This window comes from Pipistrellus hanaki (genome assembly GCF_964339955.1).
Source record: "Pipistrellus hanaki genome assembly, chromosome: 8".
In the NCBI taxonomy this organism is placed as follows: Eukaryota; Metazoa; Chordata; class Mammalia; order Chiroptera; family Vespertilionidae; genus Pipistrellus; species Pipistrellus hanaki.
The window spans coordinates 56562419-56581194 of NC_140510.1; the positions used below are offsets into that span (position 1 = coordinate 56562419).

The following is an 18776-nucleotide window of genomic DNA, read 5'->3' on the forward strand; positions in this document are numbered from 1 at the left end:
TTCAGGCTGCCCTCGGGGCACCAACTGGGACCTTGACCAGCGGGCAGGCCACCCTGGTAAGGAGCCGAGAGAATGGACAGTGATGGAGCTGAAGGAGGTTAGGGACTGGGCAGGCTTTGGGTTGTTGGACGTGGAGAGGCGAGGCAAGGTGGGTGCTCAGGTGTGTGACTCGAGTACATGAGGGGCCCGTGGTGTGGCCGCCATCAGCACAGACCCGGCTGCCAACTGCAGGCCCTGCCTCCAGCTTCTGACCTTTCTAGCCCTGTGACCTTGGACAGGTCACTTGACGTCTGAGCCTCAGCTTCCCCATCTGTAAACAGGGTTGGTAACATCAATACCTATTTCACCTGGTAGCAGGGAGGGTGAAGGAGTTATTGCAGGAGGACATGTGGGGTCCATGCTGGCCCTGACCATGCGTGTGTGGCCCAGGCCTGGCACACGGCTGCCCCAGAGCCACTGCTGTTTGCACAACACATACCACAGCCATGGATTAAAACGTACAATTTGGAATGTTTAAATTCTCTGGCTCTGGTTCTAAAAAATAACACGTAGCAAAAAAGTGGTTGGCTGGTACTGTTTCCTCTCAGAACGTCCTCTGTGGGGGCCTGTGAACTCGGCCAGCCCAGCGCCAGGTGGGCACCGGGACCCAGTGAAACCCTCTTGGTGTTTGAAGGTGCTCGGTCCGCTCCCCTTGGTCCACGGCGCCGGGGAGGCAGGCCCACCCGTGTTCCCGGCGCTTTTTCCATCGCTGATTAAACACCTGCCTTGGTCTAACATCACACCCGCTGCCTTAACGATGCTTAAAGGAATACAAAAATAGGAGTGAGTGCCGAAACCGGTTTAGCTCAGTGGATAGAGCGTCGGCCTGCGGACCAAAAGGTCCCAGGTTTGATTCTGGTCAAGGGCATGTACCTTGGTTGTGGGCACATCCCCAGTAGGGGGTGTGCAAGAGGCAGCTGATCGATGATTCTCTCTCATCGATGTTTCTAACTCTATTTCTCTCTCTTCCTCTCTGTAAAAAAATCAATAAAATATATATTTTTTTAAAATAGGAGTAACACCACTCCCCAGGGCTGCAGATGGCTTTTATCTGTCACCGGTCAGCTCAAAGCACAAATGGTTGCAAAAATACCCAGACATTGCTCTCACGGAGGCACTCTGAAGCGATGGTTGGGTGTGTGGCAGTTATTCGCCAGCACAGAAAGCCCCTTCCCGGTGAAACTTCAGCCACAGCAATGCAGCCAAATGAGACGAGCCAATGGGGCCCAGGCGCTGAAATGGCTTTTCCCACCCTGAGCAGCCCTGAATGGGCCTGTGCCCGCCGGGCAGGCTGGAATTAACACTCAAGGCTCAGTTTCCCGCTTGTTGGTGGCAGAAAACTATTCATTGGCTTATTTCAAGCCAGGCAGAGAGAGGCCTGGGGACCCTAGGCAGAAAGTGCCAAAGCAGAGTGTGCCCTGCCCGTAAGGTGGGACAGAACCCAGAGATATCGCCATCCTACAGGGAAGGAGGGTACGGTCGTGCGGGCAGTGGCGTTCGCGAGGCCCCGCCACCCCAGAGAGCCCACGTAGGGAGCCCTCCCGCCCTGCTGTCCCCGGAGATCACACATGCACCCAAGACGGAATAGCATTTCCAACCGAGGCTTTTCCTTCTCCTGGCAGGTGGCCCGCCAGCTCCAGCCGTCCGTGGTGTGGATCGGAGACACGGAGAAAACCTTCTACAAGAGAGTACCCAACGCCGAGAAGATGGTGAGGGCTCCCCCCGGCGTGGCGTCGTCTGGGCTCTGCTTCCCGCCCCCCCCTAGGGGGCCCCTTGCCTTGCTCCCGCTCCTTCTCGAGAAGGTCTCGCTTTTCCAAGGGAGGAAGGAAACGGGGTGGGGAGGCGCGGCCCTCTCCCGGGGCCCTAAGTACTTGTCCGCCTCTGAAAGGACGCAGGGGGCTGGTTTTAGGAGGCATCCTTTAGAAGCAAATGAAGGGCTGCGTGGGAGGAAGGAGCGGGGAGCTGAAGTCCATCACCTGCGTCAGAGGTAGGGAGCGATTTAGGGAGCTCTGCTCCATTAGAGCAAACAGCACACACAGGGGTTATTATTAGGACTTCCTATTGTTCATAATAATAAAGAGCAGAGGGCCTGAGACTTACGAACAAAGGCCATCAATGGAACTGTGAGAGCAGCGCCTGCCCGGGGCCTCGGGGGAGCCCTCTTTCAATTGCTTCCTTCCTTCTTTTCTCTCCTTTCAATGGCCCCCACCCCCGCACTTCCCCCCACAGATCACCGCAGGTTTCCCACACGTTTAAAAAAAAAAAAAAGTGCAGATATACGTGATTGTTATTCCACATCAATTTGCTCCAAAGCAAATAGTGGTTAACTGCGAATTCCTGATTAAATTCGTGAGGATTTTAATCACTTTGGATCCTTATGTATTATGCATCCCTGTTAGCAGGTAAGGGATGATTTGGATGAAGAATGAAAGCTCAATCTTTCCTTCCCCACAGGGGCCTTGATTGGCCTGTCATTTTAGAAACTGTTAAGAGGACTGGGTTATTATTTCGTCTGCGAACCTAGTGGTTAGCTCCCTCTGCTGGCGAAGTTGTGAAAAAAAATCCACATAGAGGCGAACTGGAAGGCTGGGGTTACTAGGAACCAGACTGTCAATCTGAAGAGAAATAAATGCCAGGCAGTGGTTAGCCCACGCTGCCACTCACCTGATACATCGGAAGCTTTGTCTCGCTCATGGGCAAGGGCTACTCGATGTCCCACTGGACAGCAGCCTGAGGAACAGGAAGACCGTGGGCAGTGGGGGCTCCGGGAGCAAGGGTTCTGGGCCTGCTCTGTGTTCGCCTTAGCTGGCTGTGTGTCCTTAAGCAGGTGACTTCACCTCTGCATTGGAAGAGGCTGTTGTGGCAGGAATTTACGGCACTGACAGCCATGGATCATGCCCTGGGGCAACCCTAGACCACAGGATGAGCACAGCAGAAGGGTTCCCTGAGCCCCATCATCACAGGGCCAGCCGGGGCCTGAGCCTTCCCCAGCGCAGTGGGGCCCAGCCTAGCACCCTACCGCCCACCCCACCCCCCATCCCTGCAGGACCTGCCCGTCAGAGAGCAGGGCTGAGGGGTTCCTGTCGCCTTCCTGGGACTCAGGGCCAGGGCTGGGCCAGCTCTGCTCTCCAGGCCCCCAGCTCTGACTTCTGCCCTCAGCCAAGTCCCTGGGCCCCGGGTAGCCATGAGTGTGGCCAGCCACGTTCTGAAGATGACCACCGAATGTCGAGCTGCACCCACGGGAGAGCAACCATGAGGCATCCCTCAGCTCCTCACGGCATCACTCGGCGACCTCAGGAATCCACCCATCCAGGCTTCCCCCCCACAGGCTCCCCTGATGCCTAAGGCACTGAGGCTCAGAGAAGAATTCCACCTGCAAAGAAACAGAGGCGGCCATGCCTCCCCACCCCACCCCCAGCCACAGCACAAACAGCACCGGCGGCTGTCCCTGGATTGGAAGGATTCCCGAATCACACTTGGAAAAAATCTCACCGGCAATGAGTGACCACCCTGGATGCCTCGACTGCAGTGAAGGTCACTCAGTGGTCAAATGCATTTGGCTCTCCGAGCCCTAGGCAGGGAGGCAAGGAGGAGAGCCAGGCAGCCTGCGGCTCCGGAGCTCCAGGCCTGGGGACCCACCAGGACACCAGGACTGCTGAGGCGGCCGCAGAGGCCCCAGGCACAAGGGGCCCGTCTGTCTTGCAGACGGGGACGAAGGCTCTAAGGGGCGCACAGCTGGCTGGGGTCACCCTGGAACCCAGACTCAGATCTTCTGTTTGGATGCAGAGGCCACACCTGGACCGCACCTGAGCACCAGCACCTGGTTTTTTGTCTGTCCACCCGTCACCCCTCCTCATCCCCGGGGGCCACTAGACTACATCCTGCAAACCGCCATGGGGCCCTTTGGTCTTAGAGCCAGAGGTACAGGGCTCCCGAATTCCCACATCCCCAACGACACCCCTGTCTTCCACACCCGGGAGAAGCCCTTCCACACCTAGACTCTCAGGATGGCTCCTCGTACACCGCACCCCTGCCCATCGGACCTGCACAGGGCCCTGCCCTCCTCCTCCTGCTAGGAGCAGAGCTGTCCACCACCCTCCGCGGCTCCTGTGCAGCCGGTCAGCAGTGTGTTTGAGGCAAAGGCGGTGAGGAATGAGGCGCTGTCTGGGCTGCACTTTCTGCACCATTACCCTTCCTTCCTTCATCTCGCAGCAGCCTTCCCGGCATTGCCGGGGGGCCTCCGAGAGGGACCGGCTGGCCTTGGAGCTGGCTGTGCCATGGTTTGGGGGAGCTGACTGCAGAAAAGCACCCTGCCAGTGCCGCGGGGATGCTGGGCGCTCCTTTGGAATTGCCCACAGCACCAGTTTGCCGGCTGCAGGCTCGCAGCAGGGGCACGGTGGTGGAGTTTGCTCTGGGATGTTGGGCTGGGAGGTTGGCTGGTGTGATGGATGAGCATGAGGACTTCGTGCACAATGGATGCGGCTCTGAACCGGAACAGGGTGGCCCGAGTGCAGGGGAGCGCTGACTGAATGGACTCACCTTTCACTCTGCCCTCCCAATGGGACTGCGTCTCACCACCGACAGGAATGTCACTCTGGACACGGCCCATGATCCACATTTGTTATCTAAACAGGCTGATTAAGTTCAGATGTCCCTGCCATTTCAGGACTGATAGCAACATCATCTTCTGCCCTGGAACAGGCAGAACTGCCCCATTGTCACCACGGCAACTAGGCTGCTAGAAAGGGGCTCAGACTGTGCAAGTGGGTCTCCATACCCATAGAGTGGCAGTCTCCACCCTCGCCAGGACCCTGGGATCAGTTCTGCCACCAGTCTCCGGGAAGCTCCTATGTGGCCCGTCTCAGATATGACACCAAAAGCTTAAGCAACAAAAGAAAAATTAAATAGTATCTCATCAAAATTTAAAAAATATATATTTGCTGTAAAGCACATCATTGAGAAAGTACAAAGACAATATCTACAAAATCGCATACGGCTAAGTGACTTGTATCTGGAATACATAAAGAACTCTTACAGCTTAGGCAAGTAACTTAAGGAAAACATGGGGAAATGATCTGAGTACTCATTTTCCCCGAGAAGATATGCAAATGGCCAATATGCACATGAAAAGATGCTGAACTTCACTAGCCCTCAGAGAGATACTAGCCAAAACCACCTTGACACGCCCCCCTTCATACCCACAAAGGTCGCCAGGGTTCAGTGAGAGAGCCCGCACCGAGCACTGAGAGAAGCACCTGCAGTCGGCACTCCATGGAGGCTACACACTAGTATTATTAGTACGGTTACCCGTAGAGACTTACAGAATGGGTGCGTGCAGGAGGGATGTTAGGGAGAACTGAGTCCCTGTGCTGTCCTTGGAGCGCCCCACGTGTCTGCAGCCTCCATCGGACTTCCCCAACGGCCCCTCCACCGGGGTCCTGCTCTTCCTGCCCAGGCTCTCCCTGCACCTGGCCAACCAGAGAACTTGGCCTTCTCCCTGGCCAAGCAGGAAGGAAGACAGTGAACAACCACGCGGCCGCTGCGTGGCCGACAGCCTCACAATGGGAGCGGCCACCTGTCCCCAGAGCCCAGTCCAGCCGCCCATCCAGGCCACCCCCGGCTTCCCTGAAAGAACCTCTCCCTCCCCTCTCTGGCCCGCTCCCCTGCCCTATAGGATGCACGGTGGCTGTGCAGAGCAGCTTGACCACCTGGGCCTGACGCCCAGCTCTGCGGGACCGGACTCCGAGAAAGACTGGGCCGCCCCATGGGCCTGCCATGGAGCAGGGTTCTAGAGCCCAACAGTGTCCAATCTCAAAGGCCCCACAGACTGAGCACAGCTCTTCCCCTCTCTCACAACACCCCGCCCCCCCATACCAGCTCTGTCACCCCACCTGCCCTTCACTTTTCCTCCTGAGAGTGGCATTTATCAAATGCCCACTCCCTTCCCTGGGGCCTGGCCTTTCCTGCGGGCAGGGCTCTCTCTGCCGGGTGTGTGTGCGGACACACAGGGCCAGACACCCAGTGTGGTCTCTGCAGGGGGTCCGCGGGCCGCTGCAGGGAAGCCGTGCGTGGTCTTTACTTCAGCATTCACACTGTAATTTGCTCCATTGCCCCTGAACCAACTGAGAGCAAAACTGGTCAGGACTGAGCCTGGGTGTCCCTGCACGGACTACTCACCCCGCGTTCTCCTCCTCCCCGCTCCCCCTGGCCCCTGAGCCTGGCCAGGTTCAATGTGAGCCGTGGTCCCGTGGCGACCTGCCCAAAGCTGACCCCTGGGGTGGAGGTTGTCCTCGCTGGGCCGGGTCAGGTGAGCGCTGAGATGCCACTAAAATCGCAGGCTCACACTGTCTCCAAATTGCCCAGAGGTAGCAGCTTCACCCTCACGTAACTGGGCGCCTTCAGACGTGAGATCCAGGACCTCGTTCCTCCTGTCCCTGCCGCCAGCAGAGGAAAGCTCAAGGACCCTTAAGAACAGCTCAGGAGCCCCGCAGGCAGACTGTCAGTCCCAGCAGGCTCCCCTGCGCTGGGAAACTCACCGCTGTTTCCCGTTCTCAGGGCCGAGGTGCTAGAATTCTCCGCAGGTGCTTCCTTCCTCCCCTTCCAAATCCGAATTCCAGAGGCTGAGGACAGGAAGTGCCTGCCGTCAGGGCACCCAGACCAGGGAGCAGGTCCCTGCAGCCCAGGCCAGGCTGGGAGGCGCTGATCAGAGAGCTCGCCCACCTAGGCTGCAGGGGCTTCTCTTAACCCTTTTCTCTGCATGTGGCTCATGGTCTCCCCTCTCTTTCCCCCAGAACGAACCCAAACGCCTGAAAAAACAGCTTCCCAAAATTCTGAAGCTCCTGAAACCCAACGACAGGATTCTGATCGTGGGGACCACACGCCGCCCTTTCGATGCCGAAATCCAGTCTTTCTGCAGAGTCTACCAAAAAATCATCCTGGTGCCCAGGCCGGACTATGCGTCCAGATATGGCAAGTACCCCGGCCGTGCCCCCGAGCAGTGACTAAGACTGGGCTTCCAGGTGCTGGGAGGGTGGCCCAGGCACCCAGACATCGCCAGGTGATGTCCCTAGAGTGGCGTGGGCAGCCAAGCTTAGTGCCACGAATGTAACCCGCTGGGTCACAGGAGCAGAACGTGCATCTCTGCTCCATGGTTAACACACTTCTTTTACCCGAGAGCTAAGGACACGAGGCAGGGTTGATATTTTGGGCCCTGAACGTGGCAAAGCCATCGTGGGTGCAGATGTTTCTTGTGAAGGTGTAGAGAGGGGTCACTCGGCTCGTGTTGTGCCCATGGTCACGGTGTCTTCCTCGTATAAAACCATTTCTTTTCACCAGGTCAAAACCATTTCTTTTCACCAGGTCACTCTTGTTATTTTCTCAGTCTTGAAGAGTGAGTCTAGGATCATGTTGACTCACTTAAACACTAACTACAACAGAAGCTTACTTTTTCCATTTTTTTATTCTTGAAAAGATAGGTTCAAATTTCACTTCTTTTTTAAACGTTTTTTATGGGAACAATAGGAGGAAGAGACCCTGAGGGCAGTGGGGCGAGCCTGGAGAAAGCCAGGACAGGGGCTCAGACAAGGGACAGCTGGGTGACCTTGACACCTCAGGTGACTTCTGAGACACTGTGTTCTCCTCTGCAGAGCAGCAGAATGATTACATCTTAGGGCCGTTGTGGCCCTGGCCAGAGGTGGTGGGCAGAAGAGCATGGACCTGGTGATGGAGAGGGAGGAAGGCAAGCTGTGGGGTGAGGAGGGGGCTCTCTGCAGCTGAGAGTAACCTCTCCAGGGGCTGAAAACAACACGATCAGCTCTCGTGGTTCTGAGGGCCCACCAGGCTCAGCTGGGCGTTCTCCCTGAGCTGCTCAGCGCATTGCTGTCAGATGTCAGGTGGAGCTCTGCTCATCGGGAGACTGCACAGGCTGTACCAACTGTGATGGAGTTGATGCTGGCCATCGCTGGCTCAGTTGTCAACTGGACAGCTGTCACCCAGACAGCCTCTACCTATCCTCTGCATGTGGTTTGCACAGCACAGCCTCTGGTCCCAGGGGGAACATCCTAAGAGCAACATTTTGAGAGGTTCGGGCAGATGTGGAAGGATTCCTGTGGCCCGGTATCAAAAGTCACTTAGAGTCACTTTACCACCTTGGACTGGTCAAGAGCCTCTACCAGGGCCAACCCACATTCAAGGGCAGTAGGTACACAGGTGTGAATACCACACGTGTGGCTCATTGAGGGGTCACCATCACCTCGCAGTGGTGGTGGTGAATTTGGTGTTGAGCTGGTGATGGGGTGGCAGTGTGGCTCTAATGGGGATGATGGGGGTCACAGTGGCGGTAGAGGTGGAGGAGACGGTGGCCATGGTGACATGGTAGCGGTGTTTAGTATTTATGATAATTATAAAAATGACTAGGGTAGACTTAGTTTCTATTCATCCTTAGCCAGTCACAGTAGCACCATCAAAATAGAAGGGATAAGGTTCTTTCTGGTTGGTCTTGAACTCCTGGTCAGCTAATAACACAACTCTCTTCTCCTCACCTATTATAAACTCCTAGCTTAGCCACCCCATTGGCAATGTGCGCTCATTTCTGTCTTGGTAAGTTATGGTCCTGGCTTCATAAGTCCATGTTATACAAAAAGAACAGGAGGACTCAGGTCCCAGTTCTTTCTCCATCCATTTAGTGACTTCTTCATCTTCTAGGACCTCCCCTCAGTCCTTTGCATCCAACCAGCACCAAAGGAAAGGGAGAAAGATAGTATGGACAGTCTCAAAGGAGATTTTAGGGACTAGACCCAAAAGGCCAACTGTTCCTCTGCATATATATAAATATATATTATATATATGAATATATACATATATATAAATATATATATGAATATATACATATATATAAATATATATGTGTATATATATATATATATATATATATATATATATTAAAATCACTCTTAATGTTATCTTACTGGAATAAAATAGGGTATTTTCCTTCACTTTGGATCGAATAGTTTCTATTGTTTGACAAAACCATGGACTCTTTAAAAGTGAAACTATTGATGTACAACAAAGACAATTGTATTATTTTAATAAAATGCCAGTCACCTCTAAGGACTAGATCTGCAGAGTCCCACCTGAGTCACCTCAAGGCAGCGTCCCACACCTGTGGTCAGGCGGCCTTCCTGCACACGGCAGTTGTCTGGGCCCAGAGCTCTGTCCACTACAGCACACACTTCTCACGTACTTCCTCCTTGGGGGTGACATGTTCAGGCCGCCATTTTTCAGGAATCATAAATGCTGCCCACCATTTCCTCCAGTGGCCAAAGAGTATTCCTAGCCACTGTGGCTGGGACATCCATCTCACAAGAAGACTATTCCTGTCTTTGCAGTGATCAAAAGTGGTCTCTTCCAGCCCATAAAGCACAGACTGCAAATCCATAATGGGAGTCTTTGCTCAGCCATCCATCTCCCGGCCCAGAGCCGAAGGGGTAAGGAGCAGTCACAGTCCCACCTGTCACATCCTTGAGGCCGAGAACAGAAGAGTGGTTCAGCCCAAGGAAATGCAGTCCTTTAAGGTTTACTAGATCTAATTCTATATCTACCTTCTTGCCCCAAATCAAGCTATTTCCTTCCAAATGTCTCTGCAAAGAAAACCCGCCCCAAGGTTGATTAATGCCTGTCTGGGCCCCAGAAATCCCTTTGGGCTTCCTTCTCTCCACTTTCCTAATGCTGCTCCTCTTGCCTCTCTTCCCTGGGTCTGTTTTTCTAATAACCCAATTCATCACAGGCCCCTATCCTGGACCCAGTGTCTGCTCGGGTGAGTCCTGCCCACATCTTCTCATTTTCCTGGAATTCTAGGCTGCAACAGCCAGAAGCTCATCCATCGTATATTACTTATCCGCAATGCTTCTGCAAATTCCAAATAAGCACAAACTTTAAGTTACTGTGTCATGGAGCACTAGCCAGGGTGGAATCAGTTTGGATGCAGAAGCAGAGCAGGAGACCCGAAGTCCCAATCCTTGCTCCCTTCCAGTCCAGGGAGGGGAGGGTGACCATCAGCGTGAGAACTGAGGTGCCTTTTGCATCTGGGAAAGTAAATAATACATCATTCTGACAGGAGGGCCCCTCTGCTGCTGCCTTCAGCCCTCCCACCCTCAATTCCCTAGCCCAATCCTCACAGCCACACCCACTGTTGGCCCCGGGCCTGTCCTGCTCTTGTGTTCTCCATGGGCTAAAGACCAAGCAGCCTGCTGGTGGCTCCCGTGCTGTCATGTGCCCTCCAGGCTGTGATTCACTCTTCTCGGCCCCCTCACAACCCCACAGCGGCTAGTTAAGGTCAAGAATAGCTGGTGGCTTTGTCAAAGCAGCTGAGGCTGTTCTTAGAGGCTGCTACATCCATTTCATCTAATACGTCAAGCCTGGTTGCCTTTCTCTGGATCCAAGTATAGAGGTAGCTCTGGGCTAGTGGGCAGGTCCCACAGTAACTGTGATGCATCCCCAGAGCCCCTTGCTGTGCCTCCATTAAACACTGGTGAGCTTTGAAGTAACCAATCTTGAGGAATCTTGACCAAAGTTCTACACGAGTACCATGCGTCATACACTCAGATGGTCAATGGTGTGTTTACACGTACACACCAGACCAGGGTACGTGTAGGTCTTTGCTCCACAGTTCCTGAATCTTTACTTGTAGACCTTCCTTATGTTAGACGGGGGATGGCAGGGTCTGTCATAGCTTAATGGCTGGCAGGGGGAGTGCGGAGTGTTTGCTGTTGGTGCCCTTGGCCAGTCCACTCTGTGCTACAGATAGGCATTTGGCCCACGGGTGCCCACAGCTGAGGTTGTTCTGGGTTCCCAGCCTGGGGTATCCACCGGTTCCAGCTTTAGGGACTACCCCTGAGGCTCGCCCATAAAACGTGTTCCCTTCTCGGTGTCCAGTCACCACTCCAAGCTGCTGCACTTTTTTAGATGCCATGAATTTGGGCAGGAGGTGGGCCAGATCCCTGGGACGATGCTGTGGTGGTTTATTTTGACCACAGGATATGGCTTCTGGTGTCTCACCCTCCAGCAGTCATATTTTGATCAGGGCACTGCCCACCTCTGCAATCTGCCTTTACACAGCAGCTTTGAAATAGCCTTCAGTGTATTTTGTGTGATTTCCTGTAATTGACGTCATAATGTAATTGACATCATAATGAGAGTAGGGAACTCTGGCACAAACCGGAATGACTAATAATTATTATTATTACTAAAACAACACTGACACAGCTACAGAAAACAACATGCCCGCCCTGCGTGAGAACGGCGGTCTCCCAGCTGCTCGGCAGACATTCTGATTTCTCACGCAGCCTTTCCCCTCCCAGGTTCCAGGCAACCCTGAGGCAGGCTCAGGCTCAAACACACCCACCAAGGCAGCAGACCCGGGGAGTGAGGTGTTGCTGAAGGGGCCAATTTGAGGTCCTTGGAGCCCTGGTGGACTCCTTGCCCTTACTTCCACCCTTGAAGCCTAACCTTCCACACTTTGGAGACACCAACAGGCCCTGTGGTAAAGTGTCCCTTCCTAGCACCTCAGCTCACCACAGGGCCAAGGACCCCTCCGCCAAGGAGGACTGGGGAGGTGAATTGTTGGAGTAACTCATGGCCCCAAAGCTGGGCTCCCATGAGGTCACAGTGACCTTGCCTGTCATTTCATGCCTTGGCGGTAGTTAGAACTCCATGTTTCGCTGAGCTTTTTTGAATCCAGGTGGTTGGATGACGTGGTCACTTCATAGACCCAACAGTGCTCAGAGCAGGTGGCAATGGCCGCCTTTTTAAAGGTTTTAGCTATTCCTCCAGGAAGGTCGAAATGCTTTAGAGACATTTGAGCAGATCTTCCCGGCTCGGAGACAGGTGGCCTCGCCTACGGCCTCCCGTCTGCCTGCGGGTGCACAGCTACCGTGAACCTCATGCACTCCCTGTCTTTCCAGAACGGTGTGGTTCTCTAAGTGCAGTGTTATCTCCCATGGAGCGTGGCATCCATTCTGTGTCTCAGGTTAAGTAAACCTCAAGAGTCACTTCAAAATTCATGTTCACAACAACTCCCTGTATCCTGGGAGTTGCCCCGAGTCCCACTCACCCAGAGAACAGCCGGGGCCCCGTCTGGTAGGTCGGTCAAGCTGCGTGTGTCCACAGTTGTTGGGAGCAGAGAATAAGGGTCAAGTTGCTCCATTTAATACAAGGTGTCTCACACCCACAGGGACCTGAGCTCACCCAGGTATTGCAGCTTTGTGCAGAGAACTGGATTAATCCTGCCTTCTCTGTTCTCTGTCTTTCCACCGTCTCTGAAACAACAGTCTTGTGGCAGCAGATCATTCAGCGCCACGGAGGAGCCATTACGAGTGCCTTGAACTTAAGTTGCCTGGCGAAGGTCACGGACGGCTTCACCCAGGGACACATCGTCCAGGTGGTGAAAGCGGTGCTCACTGACCGGAGGCTCCGGCAGCAGGGGTACAAGCCGCTCATGGCCACGGAGTTCATTACGGCTCTCAGCAGCCTGGACCCCGTCTACCAAGAGGAAGAAGACAGCTTTAAGGTAAATGGAGCCCGTCAGGTCCCAGCAGCAAACCCGCCCTGAATTTCGGGAATTTGAACCCTGCCATAGGCAATGAAATGTGGGGATCACAAAATCCGTCCTCCTTAGCAGTAAAACATGTATCTTCCAAATTTTCAAAACATCATGGTCTGTGATCTTATAAATTATCAGCCAGATTACAGAATTGAGTAGCAGCATCAATACTATTGGATTCATAAACACACACACACCTGCATGCACACACATATGCCCTATCTTATTTACACACTGGTTTTTTACTTCATATTTCAGACAGTGGAACAAGTCTTGCAAAGAGAAGACCATTCCCTATATTACAAACCAATGCTGTTCCAGCCCCATACTTGCCATAGTCCATTTGAATTTTCAGGCACCAGCAATAGGAAATCACACCTCCTAGGAGAACACACCAAAATTTAGTTCTCTAATGTTTGAATACATTCTGAGATATTCAGACTTTCCTAGATCTGGAGGAAACTTGGAAAACCAACTCTTCTGAATCTGTCTTCTATAGGAGGGAAAGGAGTTACAGAGGCTCTGTCCCTCCTTATCCAAGCACATTATCAGCCTGCCCCCCGAAGCCCAGGCAGCAGGCACTCCTCAAAGTCCTTTTAATCCAGAGAAATGCAATGTGTCCTCTTTCTGCATCTGCACATAGTTCTTGCCCGACTGAAAAACTGTGTTTCCCTCCTTGTCCCACCCACTGGAAAACTGTGTTTCCCTCCTGCTTTGCCACGAATGCTTCAAGGGAAGGTGGGAAATAGTCACAATGCCGGCCCCCTGGAGGATGACCTGGCACAGTGGCTGGCAAATGTTTCCCGTACAGGGCCAGAGAGAAGCTATTTTAGGTTTTGAGAGCTACACAGTCCCTGTTATAACTGTCCGACTTTGCATCATGGCGCAAAACATCCACCCACAGCAGGCACATGATGGACATGGCTGGGTTCCAATAAAACTTCACTTGCAGAGACAGACAGCAGGCCAGATCAGACTCATGGGCCATAGTTTGCTGAGCACCACTCCAGCAAAACTAGAAAAAAAATATTTCCACTCCAAGTTGTGTTTTTGCCAGGCATTTGCATTCCTATTCTTGTTAACGATTCAAGCCTTGCTAGAATTAATGGTAAATATTTACCCTCTTCAAGGGATATGTCATATTTTCCACTGAAATTCCAAATGTTCTTCTTTTTTCTAAAATGTCATTTTCTCCCTTATTTGGAGGAGCGAAGTTTAGGGTGGTAAAATACCTATGCTTTCTCTGAGCTGAGTTTTCCACTTTGCAAAATGATCTCTTTGTCCCTGGGGTCCAGTGACTGCCATATAACTGATCATACAATTCAAGAGAAGTAACTGCTACCATTTTATATGGGATGAGAACACATAGGCTTCTCACATTCGTTCTTGGCATATTCAATCACTTCATTGTTTAAGGAAACTATGTCATTTTACCACCATCTTCCTCCCCCCCCCAAATTCACTGCTGCTGCCCAGTCGTAGCTGCAGGGCTAGGCACAGCGCCTGCCCCTCATCTGCCCATCTGCTTGTTCAATAAACTTGTTTAGGGGCAAGTTTCCTGAGCAGATAGATAGATGGAGTGGCTCTGTCACACTCTTGAATAATGTGACACTGTGGCTGTAGCTGCTTGTAATCAGCCGGTCACTTCTGTCCTGAGGAACCTGACCTGTGCTCTGACCATGTGTCAGACTGAGGTCTCACAGAGCCTCCAAACACCTTCTCCCCGCTCCATGGACGTGATGGGGGACATATTGAGTGATAACAGTTTAATAATCAGAATACTGTTAGCTCAAACATATTGACTACTTATGTGCCAGACACCCTATTAACTCATTTAGCCCCTTATTTTATAAATGAGGAAACTGAGTTATGGAGATATGTGGAAGGTGGAATATGCCCCCCCCCCCCACCAAAGACATCTATATCCTAGTCCCTGAAACACGTGACTATGTGAGTTTAGATGTGTAAGGGAGATTCAGGGAGCAGGTTAGGTTAAGGTGCTAAGTAGTGGACCCTAAAATGGAAAGGCTATCCTGGCTTATCCCTGAGAGTCCACCGTGATCATCAGAAGTAAGAGGAGGGGATCCAAAGAAAGAACCAGAGCGAGAGCAACAGGAGAAAGACTTGGGTACCCAATGTCACCAGTTTGGAGGGGGGCTCACAAGCCAAGAAAGCAGGTGATCTCTGAAAACTGCAGAGGGTGAGAGAGCTGCCCTCCCCTGGACCCTTCAGGAGGGAGCACAGCCTGCAGACCCCTTGATATCAGCCCAGGGAGCCCCATTTTGGACGTCTGGCCTGCAGAAATAGAAGATAATGTTCTGTTTTAAACCACGAAGTTTGTGGTACTTTGCTACAGAAGAAGAAGAAAAAAATAAGCAAGAGTCAAAGGAACTTTTGTTCCAGGTCACACAGCTAGAAAGGAGGAGACTTAAATTCAAACCTTATTCCGAAACTAAAAGCCAATTCCATTACCCATTTTCTCTACTGTCTCAATAAATCATCACCTAAGTACTTGGCCACCTCACCTTACATGTTAGCCAAAGCTCAAAGGAGGATGAGAAGATCCCCAAGCGCCAGAAACCAAGAAAAGTCTCCAGTGCAGCAACAGTCATAAGCCTGGTGTGCAGCAAAGAGAGAAACGAGGCACAAAACACAAAACGAGAGTGAGGGGCAGAAAAAGTAGTGGCAGCCCTGCTGCTTCTGTGGCTCTCTGATCCCCCCACATCACCCAGGGGGACCCACTTCCAGACCCACCAGCATCATTCTAAGTTCTGCATCTGGGCTGAGAGGCCTGGGTAGGAGCAACTGCAATACGGCTCTGGAGGGAGGAGTAACGAGAGAGGAAGAGACCACAGCAAACCCTCCTACTCAAAATGCGTCTAAAAATCAAGATTCCAAACATTTTAGGAAATCTAATTATAAGCATCATCTGGAAAAAAAATTGAAATTTATATAATGCAGATGTTCAAGAAAATAAATGAAGGCATAACTTTCCATTAGAGGTATACACAAAGTTTTAAAACAAAGGTGGAGAAATAGAACAAGAGATCATTATGAAAACAATTGCAAAAAGAAAGTGTATAAATTAAAAATATAGTTACTAACATAAATGGAGGAAATAAAAGAGGGATGAACTCTAGAATAGACATGGTCAAAAAGCAAATTAGTGAACTGGGGGGTGGTCCTGGGTCTACCCAGAAGGCAACACAGAGAAACAGGAAGCTAACACCTATGAAATATAATCAAGAACCTTTAAAGATATTACTCCCAACTAAGCGAAGATTTTTGAAGAAAGGAAGAGAAGAAATAATTTGAGGAACAATAATTTTGAAGGAATACTTGCTGAGAATTTTTCTGAATTAAAGGCATGAGTTTCAGATTAAAAATATACTCCAAGGGACCAGCAGAACATATAAAAATAAATCTACTCCTACATCCATTATTGGAAACCTGAGAACAAGACCACAGGCCAGTCTTAAAAGATACCAGATTACCTACAAAGAAACAACATTTAGGAAATCAGACAGCTCTCTGACCACAATAGGTGCCAGAAAACGCTGAGGTCATTTCTGCAAAGTGCTGAGGAAAAATAACTGTCAACCTAAAATTACATCCAGCTAAGCTCGCATCCAAGAGACAGGAGAAAATAATATCTCAAAACATACGAAGACTGAGATATTTTCCCATTCACAGCCACTTCAGAGAGCAGCTTGAACAAAAAATAAATAAAGATGCTCATGAACTACAACCCCAGGAATCCTATTTCTATGTATATGCCCTAGAGAAGTGTTCTCATGTGTATAAGGAGATATGTACAAGTTGTGAATTTCAACATCATTCATATTAATAAAAATTGGAAATGAGCTATATGTCAGCAACTAGAGCATTGATAAATAATGTATAGAATAATCATTCAGTGAAATATTGCTACTATAGCCCAGCCAGTGTCGCTCAGTGGTTGAGCATCAACCTAAGAACCTATTCCTGGTCATGGCACATGCTCAGGTTGCAGGCTCGATTCCCAGCATGGGACTTGCAGGAGGCAATGGATCAATGATTCTCTCTCATCATTGATCTCTCTCTCTCTCTCTCTCTCACTCGCTCTCTCATCAATGATGTCTCTTTCCCCTCCCCCCCCCCGTCAAAATCAATAAAAATATTTTTTTAAAAGAAAGAAACTACAAAGTTTATAAACCAAAATGTTTCTCAGGTTTCAGATAACATGTGAAGGCTGAGGAAAATGCCATCACAGGCCCAAGCGCAATTACTTAACTGCTTTATTGATACTTTTGGCTTCAATGTTTCTGCCATGTTTTCAGAGATCTCCCTTAGAATGTTCGTCTGATCTCCCATGATGCACACATGGCCATCAGTCCAGCTTCTAGCAGCTTTGGTGCACCAGAGGGCCCTTCACATTAGCAAGAAAACCCACACCCTTGGGATAAAGTAAGACCCCTGGGAGACAGGTGGCTTCATCGGGAAGCGCTGTTGGTTAGATTCAGCCTGTAGTTCTCTGAAACTCTTAACTCCTTGAGTAGAAGTTAACAAATTGTATAGAAATAACAGTGACAAAGAATTTGTATTAAATATACATGAAATACCCAAAGTTTAATGTCAGTCTGCCCCTTCCATCTTAGCAAGATCTTCTCTCTTTTTAAGAGTATCCCAGTGAATTCGTGTCATTTTTGACATTTTCCTAAATATTTGTTTTGTTTCAGAGCTGGTATGCCAAAACCCCTATGGGTAAAAAGCGTGCCTTGGCATTGATGGGAGGGAACACAGGAAATGTAAAGGATAAAGGACAAAAGAAGGGGAAAAAGGAGAAAAAGAAGAAAAAGTAATGCCTTTCTGAGGAGCCATCCTTGAGTGTCTCTCGGGGATGACGGAGGCCCCGACTCTCCAGTCTGAAGAAGACCCACGCTGAAGCCGCAAGCTCCACAGCCTCTGACTCGCTCGGCTAGACCTTTGCTGGGCTGTACACCAGGCCAGCTTTCCGTGGCAACTGTTTCTAGAGCTTGTAGTTGTTCCTTAGCCCATGTAAAGTTTGTACACAACCAAAACTCACTCTTCACACTCCATGACGTTTTCAAGTTGGATACTTCCATCTCATCAGTACGAGTTGCCAAATTTAAAATTTGATAGTTAGGAAATACTCTAATTTGACAACTAGTAAGTAACTAGAATCTATTATGAGAACACTAGCTTTTTACTAATCATTTATAATGTATATTCTCTTGCACATATTTTAATAAACTAATTCTTTGCTCTATTAATAGACTTTTTATAATGGAATAAAATTCTATTGTCCTTTAAATGACTCAGTAATTTGGTTGCTTGAGCTAAAAACAACCCCTAAAAAAAAAAAACCCAAAACTTTAAATTTATCTGTGTTGATCTTCTGACTTTGAAGATGGGGAAACTAAGGCCCAGGATCATACAGAAATAGAATAAAAGAGAATTATGAAAAAACTCATAAAAAGAAAGCTTAGAAGTTAAAAATATAGTAATTTATATAAAATGAAAAAAATAAAAGCAGTATGAGTCTAACTAGACATGGTCAAAGAGCAAATTAGTGAACTGGAAGATGGTCCTGGGGGAATTAGCTCATAAGACAGCACAGAAAAACAAAAAGATAAAATCTATAAACTACAGTTAAGAACCTTTAAAGACATTGACACCCAACTAACAGAATTCCTAGAAGAAAAGAAGAAATATCAGAGAAACAATAATTTGAAGAAGAACTTGCTGAGAATTTTCCTGAAGTAAAAACATGAGTTCTAAGACTTTTAGAACATTGGGACTGAAGTAATTGCCCTTTAATTTTCTGTCTGCTACTCTTGCAAAGCACTAGAACAGTGGCAGGCCATTGCTAGATGAAAACTATGACATAAAAATGGGATAAATGTAGAGAAGAGAAAACGTAAATGAATAAGGAGAAAAAAAAAACTGACCAAGAAACCAAATAAAGAATAGAAAAACAAGGATTCAAAGAGAAATTTGAATTTTATATGAATATGAAAGGAGTAGAAAATAGTCACCCATTTCTCAATTGTGGTGAGAACTCAGGAAGGAGAGTCACATCAAGTGGGGGGGGGGGGATGAATTTAATAGATTTATGACTACCCTAACTGACAGTTTT

General features: G+C 49.9%; 1 protein-coding gene across 3 annotated transcripts in view; it reads left to right on the plus strand.

Annotated features, from left to right (window-relative positions):
• DRC11 (dynein regulatory complex subunit 11) overlaps nucleotides 1-17948 on the plus strand; it is a 107303-nt gene extending 89355 nt beyond the window's left edge. For all 3 annotated transcript variants that reach the window (XM_084892760.1, XM_084892761.1, XM_084892762.1), the window contains exons 16-19: nucleotides 1662-1748; nucleotides 6831-7008; nucleotides 12366-12604; nucleotides 17356-17948. In XM_084892760.1, the coding sequence (XP_084748886.1) occupies nucleotides 1662-1748; nucleotides 6831-7008; nucleotides 12366-12604; nucleotides 17356-17478 (627 nt within the window). In that variant the 3' untranslated portion in view covers nucleotides 17479-17948. The remainder of the gene's footprint in view (nucleotides 1-1661; nucleotides 1749-6830; nucleotides 7009-12365; nucleotides 12605-17355) is intronic.
• The last annotated feature ends 828 nt before the right edge of the window (nucleotides 17949-18776 follow it).